The sequence below is a fragment of the Lithobates pipiens genome, unplaced genomic scaffold (assembly GCF_037356315.1).
Source record: "Lithobates pipiens isolate NorthernLeopardFrog02 unplaced genomic scaffold, aLitPip1_a1.2 Scaffold_37, whole genome shotgun sequence".
NCBI classification, from domain to species: domain Eukaryota; kingdom Metazoa; phylum Chordata; class Amphibia; order Anura; family Ranidae; genus Lithobates; species Lithobates pipiens.
Genome location: NW_027507825.1, coordinates 5,259,867 through 5,277,264, shown reverse-complemented (window position 1 = coordinate 5,277,264; position 17,398 = coordinate 5,259,867). Strand labels below are relative to the sequence as shown.

At 43.6% G+C, this 17,398-nt stretch overlaps 1 protein-coding gene across 4 annotated transcripts in view; it reads left to right on the top strand.

The window, feature by feature from the left end:
• LOC143956503 (NACHT, LRR and PYD domains-containing protein 3-like) overlaps positions 1-17,398 on the top strand; it is a 202,852-nt gene that overhangs the window by 60,384 nt on the left and 125,070 nt on the right. For all 4 annotated transcript variants that reach the window (XM_077466704.1, XM_077466705.1, XM_077466702.1 and 1 more), the window contains one exon: positions 9,332-9,397. In XM_077466704.1, coding sequence (XP_077322830.1) covers positions 9,332-9,397 — 66 coding nt within the window. The remainder of the gene's footprint in view (positions 1-9,331; positions 9,398-17,398) is intronic.

Sequence of the window (17,398 nt, the reverse complement as noted above, 5' to 3'; positions counted from 1 at the left end):
GGGAGGAGCCTGTCATGCTTCTGTACATGGGAGGAGTCTGTGATATTTATGTACATGGGAGGAGCCTGTGATGCTTCTGTACATGGGAGGAGTCTGTGATATTTATGTACATGGGAGGAGTCTGTGATACTTATGTACATGGGAGGAGTCTGTGATACTTATGTACATGGGAGGAGCCTGTCATGCTTCTGTACATGGGAGGAGTCTGTGATATTTATGTACATGGGAGGAGTCTGTGATACTTATGTACATGGGAGGAGTCTGTGATACTTATGTACATGGGAGGAGTCTGTGATACTTATGTACATGGGAGGAGACTGTGATGCTTCTGTACATGGGAGGAGTCTGTGATACTTATGTATATGGGAGGAGTCTGTGATACTTATGTACATGGGAGGGGCCTCTGATGCTTCTGTACATGGGAGGAGTCTGTGATATTTATGTACATGGGAGGAGTCTGTGATACTTATGTACATGGGAGGAGCCTGTAAAACTTCTGTACATGGGAGGAGTCTGTGCTACTTATGTACATGGGAGGAGCCTGTGATGCTTCTGTACATGGGAGGAGTCTGTGATACTTATGTACATGGGAGGAGCCTGTGATACTTATGTACATGGGAGGAGTCTGTGATACTTATGTACATGGAAGGAGTCTGTGATACTTAGGTACATGGGAGGAGTCTGTGATACTTGTGTACATGGGAGGAGCCTGTGATGCTTCTGTACATGGGAGGAGTCTGTGATACTTATGTACGTGGGAGGAGTCTGTGATACTTATGTACATGGGAGGAGTCTGTGATACTTGTGTACATGGGAGGAGTCTGTGATACTTGTGTACATGGGAGGAGTCTGTGATACTTATGTACATGGGAGGAGCCTGTGATACTTATGTACATGAGTCTGTGATACTTATGCACATGGGAGAAGTCTGTGATACTTATGTACATGGGAGGAGCCTGTGATACTTATGTACATGGGAGGAGTCTGTGATACTTATGTACATGGGAGGAGCCTGTCATGCTTCTGTACATGGGAGGAGTCTGTGATATTTATGTACATGGGAGGAGCCTGTGATACTTATGTACATGGGAGGAGTCTGTGATACTTATGTACATGGGAGGAGCCTGTGATGCTTCTGTACATGGGAGGAGTCTGTGATACTTATATACATGGGAGGAGTCTGTGATACTTCTGTACATGGGAGGAATCTGTGATAATTATGTACATGGGAGGAATCTGTGATACTTATGTACATGGGAGGAATCTGTGATACTTATGTACATGGGAGGAGCCTGTGATACTTATGTACATGGGAGGAGCCTGTGATACTTATGTACATGGGAGGAGTCTGTGATACTTATGTACATGGGAGGAGCCTGTGATGCTTCTGTACATGGGAGGAGTCTGTGATACTTATGTACATGGGAGGAGCCTGTGATACTTATGTACATGGGAGGAGTCTGTGATACTTATGTACATGGGAGGAATCTGTGATACTTATGTACATGGGAGGAGCCTGTGATACTTATGTGCACGGGAGGAGTCTGTGATATTTATGTACATGGGAGGAATATGTAATAATTATGTACATGGGAGGAGCCTGTGATACTTATGTACATGGGAGGAGCCTGTGATACTTATGTACATGGGAGGAGTCTGTGATACTTATTTACATGGGAGGAGCCTGTGATACTTATGTACATGGGAGGAGTCTGTGATACTTGTGTACACGGGAGGAGCCTGTGATGCTTCTGTACATGGGAGGAGTCTGTGATACTTATGTACATGGGAGGAGCTTGTGATACTTATGTACATGGGAGGAGTCTGTGATACTTATGTACATGGGAGGAATCTGTGATACTTATGTACATGGGAGGAATCTGTGATAATTATGTACATGGGAGGAGCCTGTGATACTTATGTACATGGGAGGAGCCTGTGATACTTATGTACATGGGAGGAGCCTGTGATGCTTCTGTACATGGGAGGAGTCTGTGATACTTATGTACATGGGAGGAGCCTGTGATACTTATGTACATGGGAGGAGTCTGTGATACTTGTGTACATGGGAGGAGTCTGTGATACTTGTGTACATGGGAGGAGTCTGTGATACTTATGTACATGGGAGGAGCCTGTGATACTTATGTACATGAGTCTGTGATACTTATGCACATGGGAGAAGTCTGTGATACTTATGTACATGGGAGGAGCCTGTGATACTTATGTACATGGGAGGAGTCTGTTATACTTATGTACATGGGAGGAGCCTGTGATGCTTCTGTACATGGGAGGAGTCTGTGATATTTATGTACATGGGAGGAGTCTGTGATACTTATGTACATGGGAGGAGTCTGTGATACTTATGTACATGGGAGGAGCCTGTCATGCTTCTGTACATGGGAGGAGTCTGTGATATTTATGTACATGGGAGGAGTCTGTGATACTTATGTGCATGGGAGGAGTCTGTGATACTTATGTACATGGGAGGAGTCTGTGATACTTATGTACATGGGAGGAGTCTGTGATACTTATGTACATGGGAGGGGCCTCTGATGCTTCTGTACATGGGAGGAGCCTGTGATACTTATGTACATGGGAGGAGCCTGTAAAACTTCTGTACATGGGAGGAGTCTGTGCTACTTATGTACATGGGAGGAGCCTGTGATACTTATGTACATGGGAGGAGCCTGTGATACTTATGTACATGGGAGGAGTCTGTGATACTTGTGTACATGGGAGGAGCCTGTGATGCTTCTGTACATGGGAGGAGTCTGTGATACTTATGTACATGGGAGGAGCCTGTGATACTTATATACATGGAAGGAGTCTGTGATACTTATGCACATGGGAGGAGTCTGTGATACTTATGTACATGGGAGGAGCCTGTGATACTTATGTACATGGGAGGAGTCTGTGATACTTATGTACATGGGAGGAGCCTGTGATGCTTCTGTACATGGGAGGAGTCTGTGATATTTATGTACATGGGAGGAGCCTGTGATACTTATGTACATGGGAGGAATCTGTGATACTTATGTACATGGGAGGAGTCTGTGATACTTATGTACATGGGAGGAGTCTGTGATACTTATGTACATGGGAGGAGCCTGTGATACTTATGTACATGGGAGGAATCTGTGATATTTATGTACATGGGAGGAATCTGTGATACTTATGTACATGGGAGGAGTCTGTGATACTTATGTACATGGGAGGAATCTGTGATACTTATGTACATGGGAGGAGTCTGTGATACTTATGTACATGGGAGGAATCTGTGATAATTATGTACATGGGAGGAATCTGTGATACTTATGTACATGGGAGGAGCCTGTGATACTTATGTACATGGGAGGAGCCTGTGATACTTATGTACATGGGAGGAGTCTGTGATACTTATGTACATGGGAGGAGCCTGTGATGCTTCTGTACATGGGAGGAGTCTGTGATACTTGTGTATATGGGAGGAGCCTGTGATACTTATGTACATGGGAGGAGTCTGTGATACTTATGTACATGGGAGGAATCTGTGATACTTATGTACATGGGAGGAGCCTGTGATACTTATGTGCACGGGAGGAGTCTGTGATATTTATGTACATGGGAGGAATATGTGATAATTATGTACATGGGAGGAGCCTGTGATACTTATGTACATGGGAGGAGCCTGTGATACTTATGTACATGGGAGGAGTCTGTGATACTTATGTACATGGGAGGAGCCTGTGATACTTATGTACATGGGAGGAGTCTGTGATACTTGTGTACACGGGAGGAGCCTGTGATGCTTCTGTACATGGGAGGAGTCTGTGATACTTATGTACATGGGAGGAGCCTGTGATACTTATGTACATGGGAGGAGTCTGTGATACTTATGTACATGGGAGGAATCTGTGATACTTATGTACATGGGAGGAGTCTGTGATACTTATGTACATGGGAGGAATCTGTGATAATTATGTACATGGGAGGAGCCTGTGATACTTATGTACATGGGAGGAGCCTGTGATACTTATGTACATGGGAGGAGCCTGTGATGCTTCTGTACATGGGAGGAGTCTGTGATACTTATGTACATGGGAGGAGCCTGTGATACTTATGTACATGGGAGGAGTCTGTGATACTTATGTACATGGAAGGAGTCTGTGATACTTAGGTACATGGGAGGAGTCTGTGATACTTGTGTACATGGGAGGAGCCTGTGATGCTTCTGTACATGGGAGGAGTCTGTGATACTTATGTACGTGGGAGGAGTCTGTGATACTTATGTACATGGGAGGAGTCTGTGATACTTGTGTACATGGGAGGAGTCTGTGATACTTGTGTACATGGGAGGAGTCTGTGATACTTATGTACATGGGAGGAGCCTGTGATACTTATGTACATGAGTCTGTGATACTTATGCACATGGGAGAAGTCTGTGATACTTATGTACATGGGAGGAGCCTGTGATACTTATGTACATGGGAGGAGTCTGTGATACTTATGTACATGGGAGGAGCCTGTCATGCTTCTGTACATGGGAGGAGTCTGTGATATTTATGTACATGGGAGGAGCCTGTGATGCTTCTGTACATGGGAGGTGTCTGTGATATTTATGTACATGGGAGGAGTCTGTGATACTTATGTACATGGGAGGAGTCTGTGATACTTATGTACATGGGAGGAGCCTGTCATGCTTCTGTACATGGGAGGAGTCTGTGATATTTATGTACATGGGAGGAGTCTGTGATACTTATGTACATGGGAGGAGTCTGTGATACTTATGTACATGGGAGGAGTCTGTGATACTTATGTACATGGGAGGAGACTGTGATGCTTCTGTACATGGGAGGAGTCTGTGATACTTATGTATATGGGAGGAGTCTGTGATACTTATGTACATGGGAGGGGCCTCTGATGCTTCTGTACATGGGAGGAGTCTGTGATATTTATGTACATGGGAGGAGTCTGTGATACTTATGTACATGGGAGGAGCCTGTAAAACTTCTGTACATGGGAGGAGTCTGTGCTACTTATGTACATGGGAGGAGCCTGTGATGCTTCTGTACATGGGAGGAGTCTGTGATACTTATGTACATGGGAGGAGCCTGTGATACTTATGTACATGGGAGGAGTCTGTGATACTTATGTACATGGAAGGAGTCTGTGATACTTAGGTACATGGGAGGAGTCTGTGATACTTGTGTACATGGGAGGAGCCTGTGATGCTTCTGTACATGGGAGGAGTCTGTGATACTTATGTACGTGGGAGGAGTCTGTGATACTTATGTACATGGGAGGAGTCTGTGATACTTGTGTACATGGGAGGAGTCTGTGATACTTGTGTACATGGGAGGAGTCTGTGATACTTATGTACATGGGAGGAGCCTGTGATACTTATGTACATGAGTCTGTGATACTTATGCACATGGGAGAAGTCTGTGATACTTATGTACATGGGAGGAGCCTGTGATACTTATGTACATGGGAGGAGTCTGTGATACTTATGTACATGGGAGGAGCCTGTCATGCTTCTGTACATGGGAGGAGTCTGTGATATTTATGTACATGGGAGGAGCCTGTGATGCTTCTGTACATGGGAGGAGTCTGTGATATTTATGTACATGGGAGGAGTCTGTGATACTTATGTACATGGGAGGAGTCTGTGATACTTATGTACATGGGAGGAGCCTGTCATGCTTCTGTACATGGGAGGAGTCTTTGATATTTATGTACATGGGAGGAGTCTGTGATACTTATGTACATGGGAGGAGTCTGTGATACTTATGTACATGGGAGGAGTCTGTGATACTTATGTACATGGGAGGAGACTGTGATGCTTCTGTACATGGGAGGAGTCTGTGATACTTATGTATATGGGAGGAGTCTGTGATACTTATGTACATGGGAGGGGCCTCTGATGCTTCTGTACATGGGAGGAGTCTGTGATATTTATGTACATGGGAGGAGTCTGTGATACTTATGTACATGGGAGGAGCCTGTAAAACTTCTGTACATGGGAGGAGTCTGTGCTACTTATGTACATGGGAGGAGCCTGTGATACTTATGTACATGGGAGGAGCCTGTGATACTTATGTACATGGGAGGAGTCTGTGATACTTGTGTACATGGGAGGAGCCTGTGATGCTTCTGTACATGGGAGGAGTCTGTGATACTTATGTACATGGGAGGAGCCTGTGATACTTATATACATGGAAGGAGTCTGTGATACTTATGCACATGGGAGGAGTTTGTGATACTTATGTACATGGGAGGAGCCTGTGATACTTATGTACATGGGAGGAGTCTGTGATACTTATGTACATGGGAGGAGCCTGTGATGCTTCTGTACATGGGAGGAGTCTGTGATATTTATGTACATGGGAGGAATCTGTGATACTTATGTACATGGGAGGAGTCTGTGCTACTTATGTACATGGGAGGAGCCTGTGATACTTATGTACATGGGAGGAGCCTGTGATACTTATGTACATGGGAGGAGTCTGTGATACTTGTGTACATGGGAGGAGCCTGTGATGCTTCTGTACATGGGAGGAGTCTGTGATACTTATGTACATGGGAGGAGCCTGTGATACTTATATACATGGAAGGAGTCTGTGATACTTATGCACATGGGAGGAGTTTGTGATACTTATGTACATGGGAGGAGCCTGTGATACTTATGTACATGGGAGGAGTCTGTGATACTTATGTACATGGGAGGAGCCTGTGATGCTTCTGTACATGGGAGGAGTCTGTGATATTTATGTACATGGGAGGAGTCTGTGATACTTATGTACATGGGAGGAGTCTGTGATACTTATGTACATGGGAGGAGCCTGTCATGCTTCTGTACATTGGAGGAGTCTGTGATATTTATGTACATGGGAGGAGTCTGTGATAGTTATGTACATGGGAGGAGTTTGTGATATTTATGTACATGGGAGGAGTATGTGATACTTATGTACATGGGAGGAGTCTGTGATACTTATGTACATGGGAGGAGCCTGTGATACTTATGTACATGGGAGGAGTCTGTGATACTTATGTACATGGGAGGAGCCTGTGATGCTTCTGTACATGGGAGGAGTCTGTGATATTTATGTACATGGGAGGAGCCTGTGATGCTTCTGTACATGGGAGGAGTCTGTGATATTTATGTACATGGGAGGAGTCTGTGATACTTATGTACATGGGAGGAGTCTGTGATACTTATGTACATGGGAGGAGCCTGTCATGCTTCTGTACATGGGAGGAGTCTGTGATATTTATGTACATGGGAGGAGTCTGTGATACTTATGTACATGGGAGGAGTCTGTGATACTTATGTACATGGGAGGAGTCTGTGATACTTATGTACATGGGAGGAGACTGTGATGCTTCTGTACATGGGAGGAGTCTGTGATACTTATGTACATGGGAGGAGTCTGTGATACTTATGTACATGGGAGGGGCCTCTGATGCTTCTGTACATGGGAGGAGTCTGTGATATTTATGTACATGGAAGGAGTCTGTGATACTTATGTACATGGGAGGAGCCTGTAAAACTTCTGTACATGGGAGGAGTCTGTGCTACTTATGTACATGGGAGGAGCCTGTGATACTTATGTACATGGGAGGAGCCTGTGATACTTATGTACATGGGAGGAGTCTGTGATACTTGTGTACATTGGAGGAGCCTGTGATGCTTCTGTACATGGGAGGAGTCTGTGATACTTATGTACATGGGAGGAGCCTGTGATACTTATATACATGGAAGGAGTCCGTGATACTTATGCACATGGGAGGAGTTTGTGATACTTATGTACATGGGAGGAGCCTGTGATACTTATGTACATGGGAGGAGTCTGTGATACTTATGTACATGGGAGGAGCCTGTGATGCTTCTGTACATGGGAGGAGTCTGTGATATTTATGTACATGGGAGGAGTCTGTGATACTTATGTACATGGGAGGAGTCTGTGATACTTATGTACATGGGAGGAGCCTGTCATGCTTCTGTACATTGGAGGAGTCTGTGATATTTATGTACATGGGAGGAGTCTGTGATACTTATGTACATGGGAGGAGTTTGTGATATTTATGTACATGGGAGGAGTATGTGATACTTATGTACATGGGAGGAGTCTGTGATACTTATGTACATGGGAGGAGACTGTGATGCTTCTGTACATGGGAGGAGTCTGTGATACTTATGTACATGGGAGGAGTCTGTGATACTTATGTACATGGGAGGGGCCTCTGATGCTTCTGTACATGGGAGGAGTCTGTGATACTTATGTACATGGGAGGAGTCTGTGATACTTATGTACATGGGAGGAGCCTGTGATGCTTCTGTACATGGGAGGAGTCTGTGCTACTTATGTACATGGGAGGAGCCTGTGATACTTATGTACATGGGAGGAGCCTGTGATGCTTATGTACATGGAAGGAGTCTGTGATACTTATGTACATGGGAGGAGCCTGTGATATTATGTACATGGGAGGAGCCTGTGATACTTATGTACATGGAAGGAGTCTGTGATACTTATGTACATGGGAGGAGCCTGTGATATTATGTACATGGGAGGAGCCTGTGATACTTATGTACATGGGAGGAGCCTGTGATATTATGTACATGGGAGGAGCCTGTGATACTTATGTACATGGGAGGAGCCTGTGATACTTATGTACATGGGAGGAGCCTATGATACTTGTGTACATGGGAGGAGCCTGTGATACTTGTGTACATGGGATTTTTTTAGTTTTTTTTTTTAATTTGCAAAGGTTTCAAACAAACTTCTTTCACATTGTCATTATGGGGGGGTTGTTTGTATAATTTTGAGGAAAATAATTAATTTAATCCATTTTGGAATAAGCCTGTAACATAAAAATGTGGAAAAAATGAAGCCCTGTGAATACTTTCTGGATGCACTGTATAGCTTCCTTACTAATTGATGATGTGCTTATTATAATATCCCTTAGGGGGAAGCCCTGTAGTGTCCATTCATGGGCCCCATATTCTCTCAAACTTTTTTACACCTCCCCTTTTCGTATACACATATTTTTATTTTCTTATCGTATCATTCACCGCCTTTCCCCTTTCCCTATACTGAATGTTGTTGGTGTCAGAGCCAATCACCTCTGTGCAATCAACGTATGAGCCTTAATAAGCATCTAAGTCCTTGCAGTCTGTACAGTGGATGGTAATGTGTCCCCATCCATATGGCCTAATATACATAGCATTGGGTCTAATCCAAACCCTTCCCCAAATATGGAATTTACAGTACTAATAATTTCCTCCCAGTATCCATATAATTTGTGGCTCCTCCCCAATGACATCGATTTTTAATGATTTATTTCTCTATAGGTGAGGGTTTGGTGGATCAGATTCTGATGGATGAATTCGGACACTCCCTGACTCCGGAGCTGAAAGGTAATAGATGAAAAATGTTAACAATTTTCTCCGAAGTTCAGATCTGGTGGTGCTTCATATTCCCTGAATTCACACATCCCCCTTTAGGTCATACAATTTACATAACAAAATATGTTAACCCTTTTGCTGCCAGAGACATTTTGGATTTTTTTTTTGCATCTGTTAGAATGCAAGTTTTTTGTACATATTTTCAGTAAAAAAAAAAAAAAACACACACACTTTTAGTACACATAACATAATATATTACCCAATTATAAAATATTTTAGCTTAGTGAAGAGCCTACCAGTGAGCTGAGTCAACACCAGTTGTACCATTTAAGGGCTTGTTGGCCCGCTTTTATTAAAGAAAAAAATGTCCAATAACAGAACAGTTACCCACGAAGGGGTTTCAGCTTTCCACAGCAATAATGTAAATTAAATATGCCAAGCCACCTGGCTCTCTTTAGCAGCACCGCTGCTCAGGCTTATGATTCAGCCCTCTTGGCCATATACTGTAGCAGAGTTCCTGAACAGGCACTGTACCCCTTTTCCAGCTTGCTTGCTGCTCATCCCACAGGCTTGAGCCCTCTGACTGCTCTGTCAGCCTATACCATGCTGCCATGCACACTTATCCCTTGCATGCCTGGACTCCTGGGGAAGGTGGAGCCCAGAACCCTGATCCCAACTCTATTATCAGCCCTGGACCCCACCTGTGCAATGAAACTCCTGGCTGTTCCCAAAATCCGGGCCCCAGGATTGGAGATTTCCTCCCACCCAGATCGCTGTGAAATCTCCAGGCTCCAGGTCCCCAACTGGACTTTACAAGCCTCAAAGGAAACTTAAAACCCAGTCTCCTCCAAAATAAACAATCATCCTGGAACCCCTCAACCTATCTGGTACACAATCCTGGCCCACATACCCCAGACCTATTAGATCCCTGAGGTCTCCTCTGCCCTTCACTGAAGCTAATGGCGCACAAATTGTGCTTCTTCCCTGGTCATAGAAGCCTGGGAAATAGGGTTGCCATCTTTTCTTCCACCCAAACCTGAACACATTAGTGGCGTGCAGCAACTTTTTTTTTTTAATATCAATATGTTTTTATTGAAGTAGAATAAAGTGATATAATCACAAAGCATACAATAGCTGTGATTAGATACACAATTAATACATAAAAACATCATAACTGGATAGGCCCAAATATATCAAGCTAATAAGAATATAGAGAGAAAATTTGAATCTTGCAAGGTACTTGATATACACTGGTGAGGTGTATTCACTGTAGCTTGAAAGTAACAAACTGGGAGAAAGAAAATAAAGAAAAGGGGGGAGGGGATAGGAGGACGGAGGGGAGAGGAAGAAGAAGAGGTAGAAAGAAAGAAAGAAAGAAAGAAAGAAAGAAAGAGGATTCTGGTCAGTCACCGTAATATAATGTAATGAAGAGGAACAGAGCATGGCCCAGAATGCAAAGTTTTCAGACTTTAGTGGTACATTTAGGGTTAGATAACCATATAGCCCATTTTTCTCGAAATCTGTCTACAGTAGAGTCAGTGATCGCTAGCAGTTTCTCCATCTTGCATTGATAGTTGAGAGTGGTGATTGTGTCAGAGGGCGATGGGGAGTTTTCCATAGTCTTGTAATGGTGAGCTTTGTTGCCAGGAGGAGTTGTAATTATACTATTCTCATTTTGGTTGAAAATTTGTGGATGTTTAGGTGTAGTATGGCTAACTCAGGGTTAGGCAGAATGTTGTGGGCACAAATATCTGAGAGTTGAGGAAGGGGACGTGTGTAAGTTCACCTTACAGATTTTTCTGTAAAGGTGAACTTACACTTTAAAGAGGAGTTCCACTCAAAAGTGGTTATATGTCTCCTCCACCCTCCAGTGCCACATTTGTGGCACCTTTTGGGGGGAGGGGGGGCAGGTAGCTGTTTTTGACAGGTACTGTTCCCCACTCCCAGGAGACGAGGCCGCAGCGCCGTCTCTCTGAAGTTTGGCTCCTTCCTCCACCACCGGACCAATTAACCACTTTCAGACCGGACCATTTTGCTGGTAAATGACCAGAGGTCTTTTTACACTTTGGCACTGCGCTGCTTTAACTGGTAATTGCGCGGTCATGCAATGTTGTACCCAAACAAAATTTGCGTCCTTTTCTTCCCACAAATAGAGCTTTCTTTTGATGGTATTTGATTGCCTCTGCGATTTTTATTTTTTGCGATATAAACGTAAAAAGACCGCAAATTTTGAAAAAAAATGATATTTTCTACTTTTTGTTATTAGAAAAATCCAATAAACTCAATTTTAGTCATACATTTAGGACAAAATGTATTCAGCCACATGTCTTTGGTAAAAAAAAAGTCAATAATTGTATATTTATTGGTTTGCGCAAAAGTTGTCACATCTACAAACTAAGGTACGTTTTCTGGAATTTACGCAGCTTTTAGTTTACGACTGCCTATCTCATTTCTTGAGGTGCTAAAATGACAGGGCAGTACAAAACCCCCCCAAATGACCCCATTTTGGAAAGTAGACCCCCTAAGGAAATTGATAAGAGGCATGTTGAGCCCATTGAATATTTTATTTTTTTGCCTCAAGCGATTGAATAATGACAAAAAAAAAATTTTTTTTTTTTTTTTACACAAAGTTGTCACTAAATGATATATTGCTCACACATGCTATGGGCGTATGTGAAATGACACCCCAAAATAAATTCTGCTGCTTCTCCTGAGTACGGGGATACCACATATGTGGGACTTTTTGGGAGCCTAGCCGCGTACAGGGCCCCGAAAACCAAGCACCGCCTTCAGGCTTTCTAAGGGCGTAAATTTTTGATTTCACGCCTCACTACCTATTACAGTTTTGAAGGCCATAAAATGCCAAGATGGCACAAAACCCCCACAAATGACCCCATTTTAGAAAGTAGACACCCCAAGCTATTTGCTGAGAGGCATGTTGAGTCCATGGAATATTTTATATTTTGCCACAAGTTGCGGGAAAATTACAAACTTTTTTTTTTTTTTTTTTTTTTTCACAAAGTTGTCACTAAATGATATATTGCTCATGCATGCCATGGGCATATGTGAAATGACACCCCAAAATAAATTCTGCTGCTTCTCCTGAGTACGGGGATACCACATATGTGGGACTTTTTGGGAGCCTAGCCGCGTACGGGGCCCCGAAAACCAAGCACCGCCTTCAGGCTTTCTAAGGGCGTAATTTTTTGAGTTCACTTCTCACTACCTATTACAGTTTTGAAGGCCATAAAATGCCAAGATGGCACAAAACCCCCACAAATGACCCCATTTTAGAAAGTAGACACCCCAAGCTATTTGCTGAGAGGCATGTTGAGTCCATGGAATATTTTATATTTTGCCACAAGTTGCGGGAAAATTACAAACTTTTTTTTTTTTTCACAAAGTTGTCACTAAATGATATATTGCTCACGCATGCCATGGGCATATGTGAAATGACACCCCAAAATAAATTCTGCTGCTTCTCCTGAGTACGGGGATACCACATATGTGGGACTTTTTGGGAGCCTAGCCGCGTACGGGGCCCCAAAAACCAAGCACCGCCTTCAGGCTTTCTAAGGGCGTTACAGTTTTGAAGGCCATAAAATGCCAAGATGGCACAAACCCCCCCCCCCAAATGACCCCATTTTAGAAAGTAGACACCCCTAAATTTAGGGGTACACTAGTGAGACTAGGTAATAAATGGCGGGTGCCCTGAAACTATAAAAAAATAACTAACCAACCAGCGTCACCTGTAACAGTTATATGGTGATCACTGGTGAAAGGGTTAACTAGGGGGCAATCAGGGGGCTTTATGCGGTAGTATATGGGGGTCCCTGGCGCTATAAAAAGCTGCGGCGAACCTAAATACCTACCTGCCTAACTAGCGTCACCTGTGACACTAATACAGCGATCAGAAAAACGATCGCTTATTAGGCTGGGTTCACACTGGAGCGATGCGGGAACGCCACGAATGCGCGGCGGGTTCCCGCATCGCATGCCTCCCGGCGGCAGTTCACACTGCCCTATGCGAACTGCTGGGAGTGTCAGTGAAATGTTAATGACACCCCCAGATCAGTTCGCATATCGCAGTGCGATCTGCAAACTTGGATCGCATGGTGTGAACACCCATGCGATCCGATTCTGCTGCGGACCAAAAAAAGGGTCCCGTGCGAGTTTGCGGCGGGTGCGGCGGGTGCGACACGAATTCAGCCATACTATCTGTATAGCTGAACTCGAATCGCACAGAGATCGGATGTGATTTGCACTGCAGTGCGGTGCGAATCACATCCGTTCTCATAAACCGCTGCAATGTGAACCCAGCCTTAGTGACACTGGCGACGGGGGGTGATCACGGGGTTAAACCTTTATTGGGGGGGTTAGGGGGGTACCTTAGAACTAAAGGGGGCTAACCCTAACTGCCCTAACAGTTATTAGTCACAAATGACACCTGCCGGGTGATCAGGGGGTTAAACCTTTATTAGGTAATAAATGGCGGGTGCCCTGAAACTATAAAAAAATAACTAACCAACCAGCGTCACCTGTAACAGTTATATGGTGATCACTGGTGAAAGGGTTAACTAGGGGGCAATCAGGGGGCTTTATGCGGTAGTATATGGGGGTCCCTAGCGCTATAAAAAGCTGCGGCGAACCTAAATACCTACCTGCCTAACTAGCGTCACCTGTGACACTAATACGGCGATCAGAAAAATGATCGCTTATTAGGCTGGGTTCACACTGGAGCGATGCGGAAACGCCGCGAATCCGCGGCGGGTTCCCGCATCGCATGCCTCCCGGCGGCAGTTCACACTGCCCTATGCGAACTGCTGGGAGTGTCAGTGAAATGTTACTGACACCCCCAGATCAGTTCGCATATCGCAGTGCGATCTGCAAACTCGGATCGCATGGTGTGAACACCCATGCGATCCGATTCTGCTGCGGGCCAAAAAAAGGGTCCCGTGCGAATTTGCGGCGGGTGCGGCGGGTGTGGCGGGTGCGGCGGGTGCGGCGAATGGCTGAACTCGAATCGCACAGAGATCGGATGTGATTTGCACTGCAGTGCGGTGCGAATCACATTCGTTCTCATAAACCGCTGCAATGTGAACCCAGCCTTAGTGACACTGGCGACGGGGGGTGATCACGGGGTTAAACCTTTATTGGGGGGGTTAGGGGGGTACATTAGAACTAAAGGGGGCTAACCCTAACTGCCCTAACAGTTATTACAGTCACAAATGACACCAATGCAAAAAAAAAAAAAAAAAAAAAAAAAATGACATTGGTGTCACTGTGACTGGGGGGCAGGGGTAATTGGGGGGGTGATCGGGGGGTAAAGGGGGGGTGTGAGTGTGCCTGGCATGTTCTACTGTGTGTGGGATGTGTTGGTGCAACTCACTGATCCGCTCTCCTCCGTGTCGGAACGAAAAATACCGACACGGAGGAGAGAATACATCACTTCCTCTCCTGTGTTTACATTACAGGAGAGGAAGTGATGTCACCGGGGATTTCCATTCGTCGGGAGCGATCGCGAGGGGGTGGCCATGAATGAATGGCCGTCCCCTCGTCCGGGATCGCTCCCGAACGAAAACCGACCGCCGCAGGCACCGGGCGGGGGCCCGATCGGGCCCCCGACCCGCGGGAGGCAAATCACGTACATCTACGTGCTTATGCCTGCCCGTGCCATTCTGATGACGTACATCGGCGTTAGGCGGTCGGCAAGTGGTTAAAAAGCGCAGCACGCTTCACGAATGCGCAGTAGGAAGCTGGCTTCACTGCCGGGTTCCCTTACCAGGAATGGCAGCGGCCGCACTCGACAGATTGGCTGGGCTGCTGACATTGCGGGCTCCCTGGACAGGTAAGTGTCATTATATTAAAAGTCAGCAGATGCATAATTTGTAGTTGCTGACTTTTTTTTCGTTGGCCAGGGGGGGGGGGAGGGACAGACCTCCTCTTTAATTTGACTCATCTTTATTAATGTTTTTATGGGGCTCTTATATCCAACAAAAAGCTAAAAACATGTCAGGATGAAAACATGTCAGGATGAAGACTGGCTTACAAGGCAGAAGATTTAAATTGAGTCTCTACCCTGTCCCTACTGTATAAAGCAACAGGTTTACTTAAAATGTTAGTAAAGGCTACATCTAACCATTCTTAAAAATGTTCCCTCCTACCCCCCTACCCCCAATCCTACCTATCTTGCATACCATGTATAAGAAAATATATGTATACTTACCCATTTTTAATCCAGTCTGGCCCAGTCACATGACAGTAGCTCTGTAAAGGGGGCTCAATAGTGATGCCCCCTATAGGCTCTTATAGCCCCAACCATTGTGGTGCCCCTTTCTTTCCCCAGTAGCAGCTTCTCACTGACACAGGGGAGCTGGAGCTGCAGGAAAATGGAGTTCGCACCAGATTTCATAGTCTTCAGCCTCATGTGTACAGGATGTTTTAAAACCTCTTCTGAATGCTGGAAGTTGACAGCTACTGTAATAAGTGAAGGCTAAAAACATCAGTTTTGCCACTTTTACATACCGCTTTTAACGGCGTTAATGAGCATCTGGACCTAGAAAAGGTTTTTACAGATAACCTCAGTTGACCCTCCCAAATGCCCACAAAGCAGCAAAATCAAATTTTATTAACAATTAGACATGTGCAATTCATTTAGTTCCGAATTTGTTTTTTAACGAATTTCGACAAAATCCGTTTAGCGAATTTTTCTGAATATTCGTAAATTCAAATATTCGAAAATTTGTAAATTCGTATGTTTGCACATTCATAAATTCGTACATTCGGAAATTTGTATATTCGCACATTCGTAAATTCGCAAATTTGTACATTCATAAATTCGGAAATTCGAAAATTAGAATTTATAATTAACTAATAATAACTTAACTATTACTAACTATTAAATTATAGGTATTGTAATTTCCTTTTTAAATTTGGCTGTTAGTAAACATAACAAACACAAATTTATCTTAAGTTACACATTGTCTGAAATAACAAATGCCGTATCCAAACAAATGGAACGTAATGAATTAATAATAATAAATAACAGTAATAATAATAAAAACGTTTTATTATTATTTATTATTAATTTGTTCTGTTCCATTTTGTTATTTCGGATAATTCGTAACTTCAGATAAATTCATGTTCACTAACAGCCAAATTTAAAGGAAATTACAATACCTATAATTTAATAATTAGTTACTATTTCAGATTTAAAATTTTTTGGGTTTTTGAATTTTCGAATTTCCAAATATACGAATTTTCGAATTTCCGAATGTACAAATTTATGAATATATAAATTTTCTAATTTACGAATATATGAATTTTCTAATTTACGAATGTACAAATGAACGAATTTACGAATTTACGAATTTACGAATGTACGAATTTACAAATGTGCGAATTTATGAATTAATGACTGTACGAATGAACACATTTACTAATTGAGATCATAATGAATGACCCAAAAAACTAAAAAAACAAACAAATGAAACGAAAATGAACACATTTTTTGAAAGTGCACATGTCTATTAACGATTTCAGGCATTCTGTGAGAATATCTCTAATCTCTAATCTCCGTCCTTCTAAACGTTTACACGCTCTTATCAGCATTTGGCGTTTCAAATACTACTGAACTTCTATCCTGAATGTGATTTATCTGCTTTCCGATAAATGCTCCTAACCTCAACTGCTTCCAAAACACTGTAAAGGACTGAGTGTACATGTACCCATAACAGAACATTGATGAGAGTTCAGGGGCTGCTGAAAAAAAGCAAAACATCCAACTGCTCCTAAATGTCCGTTTAACAGCTGAAATCTACACAAGGCATTATATTGATCCAAGTCTTGTGGATAAAGTTGCAAGCAAAGAACACACAAAGAATATTCACTGGTGGATTCCACTTTTGGCTTTGTGTGACTTGGGAATTTGTTTGCATTGACAGTGGTACACTTATGCCGCGTACACACTGTTGGAATTTCCAACCGGAAATGTTGGATGTGAGCTTGTTGTCG